The 1,641-nt window shown below is 36.7% G+C and overlaps 1 protein-coding gene across 1 annotated transcript in view; it reads right to left on the bottom strand.

The window, feature by feature from the left end:
• Positions 1 to 768: 768 nt before the first annotated feature.
• Positions 769 to 1,641, bottom strand: part of NDUFB1 (NADH dehydrogenase (ubiquinone) 1 beta subcomplex, 1, 7kDa) — a 1,329-nt gene continuing 456 nt past the window's right edge. Inside the window, exon 2 of the mRNA XM_009080933.1 lies at positions 769 to 805. Within this exon, the coding sequence (XP_009079181.1) occupies positions 769 to 805 (37 nt within the window). The remainder of the gene's footprint in view (positions 806 to 1,641) is intronic.

Genomic DNA, 1,641 nt, shown 5'->3' with positions numbered 1-1,641 from the left:
AGGAACAGAACACTAAGGGAGAGATTCAACATCCCACAAAGACTCAGACAGAACATCTCCGTGGGCGCAAAGCTGCAGTACCCACGTGCTGCTGTTCCAAGCCTACAGAGGGAATCTGTAATGAAATGTGTCCAGTTCCATTAAAAAACCCAAACAACTCAACCACAACCTGGATCTGTGTGCCAGGGGAGGTTTAGGTTAGATGTGAGGAAGAATTTCTACACAGAATCAGTAGTTAGACATGGGAATGCACTGCCCAGAGAGGCGGTGGAGTCACTGTCTCCAGAAATGTTTAAGGGGACTGGACGTGGCACTTAATGTAATGGTCTAGTTGACACGGTGGTGTTAGGTCACAGGTTGAACTTGATGACCCGAGTCTTTTCCAACCTCATTAATGCTATGATTCTGTAAGTATTCCTTTGAAGGCTAGTTCATAAATTAGCTATAAAGATATGGATTTCATACCATACAGATAAATGACCACATAAATGATTTTTTGCATAGTTTTTCTTTATTACATAATTCTTCTCCCTTCTGGAGTAGGGGACAAAATTTTCTCAACACTTATGGACCAATAGTCAATGACATATTAGTCATGTAATTAAATCAACTTCAAAAAGTAAGATTGGAAATTAAACTAGCACTGATGAACTGCAGTGTTCGTTTTCTGTAGTATCCTCTCCAGGTGAAAACCATAATCCTGTTCTTTCAACATGTGAGATAAGATGATGAATCAAACAAAAATGTTTTCCATTTCATCATCAGCTTTTATTTCCATGTCACTTCTTCACCAGGCTTCAGCTCCCTGTGGAGAAAGAAAAAACAGGGAAGATACTAACATTAGGACTTTTTTCTTTGAATAATTTTTAATAAATGTAATTAATTATTATACAATACCTTAATTTTGAGATGTATAAATTTAACTTTCATTGCAATTGTCACTTTAAAATCTTTCAATACTGATAAACTTCCTCTTTTCTTTCCCAAGTTTCAATGGATTGAGTCCTCTTAATTTCCATTCATTTAAATGGCAGCACAGAACAGCTGACCTCTGAGGAGTTAAGAGGCTTTTAATGGGATCTCAAGGGAAAATTCAGCTTCTTTTTCAATACAGAAATTCATTACTTTGGTGGGAAGAGAACCAGGTGTGAAAGCAAAGGGGATTTCTGCGAGGTGTTGACATAGCAGCCCAACTTCACCAGCAACTGCAGTAAGAAAAGTGCTAAGGTAACAGTGGGGTGGACTATAACATGAGCTTGCTTTCTTACTCAGAACTAACAGAGGTGAGAAGAGAGTTGGAAAAAAAAAAATTCACCTGCAAACTGATAATAACATTCCTATTATTAGTCCATGCTATGCAACACATTTTTTCACCCTCTTTGGTTAACCTGATGATCTAATACAGAATTAGAACTGATATGGACGAGGCAATGCCTCAATTTCTCCAAGTTCTCCCTGAGAAGTCACAATCAGTAAACCCAAATTGATCAGTGTATGTAATCAAATTGATCAGTGTATGTAATCACATAATTCAGAGAAGATGCAGCAGTGGGCAACATATATGTTAATTTTCCAAAACTTATTATTTATAAATAGCACATTTATAAAAAGTATTTAGTTTAAAATGCTGTGATAATTTTA

Source organism: Acanthisitta chloris, unplaced genomic scaffold (genome assembly GCF_000695815.1).
Source record: "Acanthisitta chloris isolate BGI_N310 unplaced genomic scaffold, ASM69581v1 scaffold36908, whole genome shotgun sequence".
Lineage (NCBI taxonomy): Eukaryota > Metazoa > Chordata > Aves > Passeriformes > Acanthisittidae > Acanthisitta > Acanthisitta chloris.
Note: the sequence above shows the minus strand (reverse complement) of the source record. Positions and strands in the feature narration are given on the sequence as shown.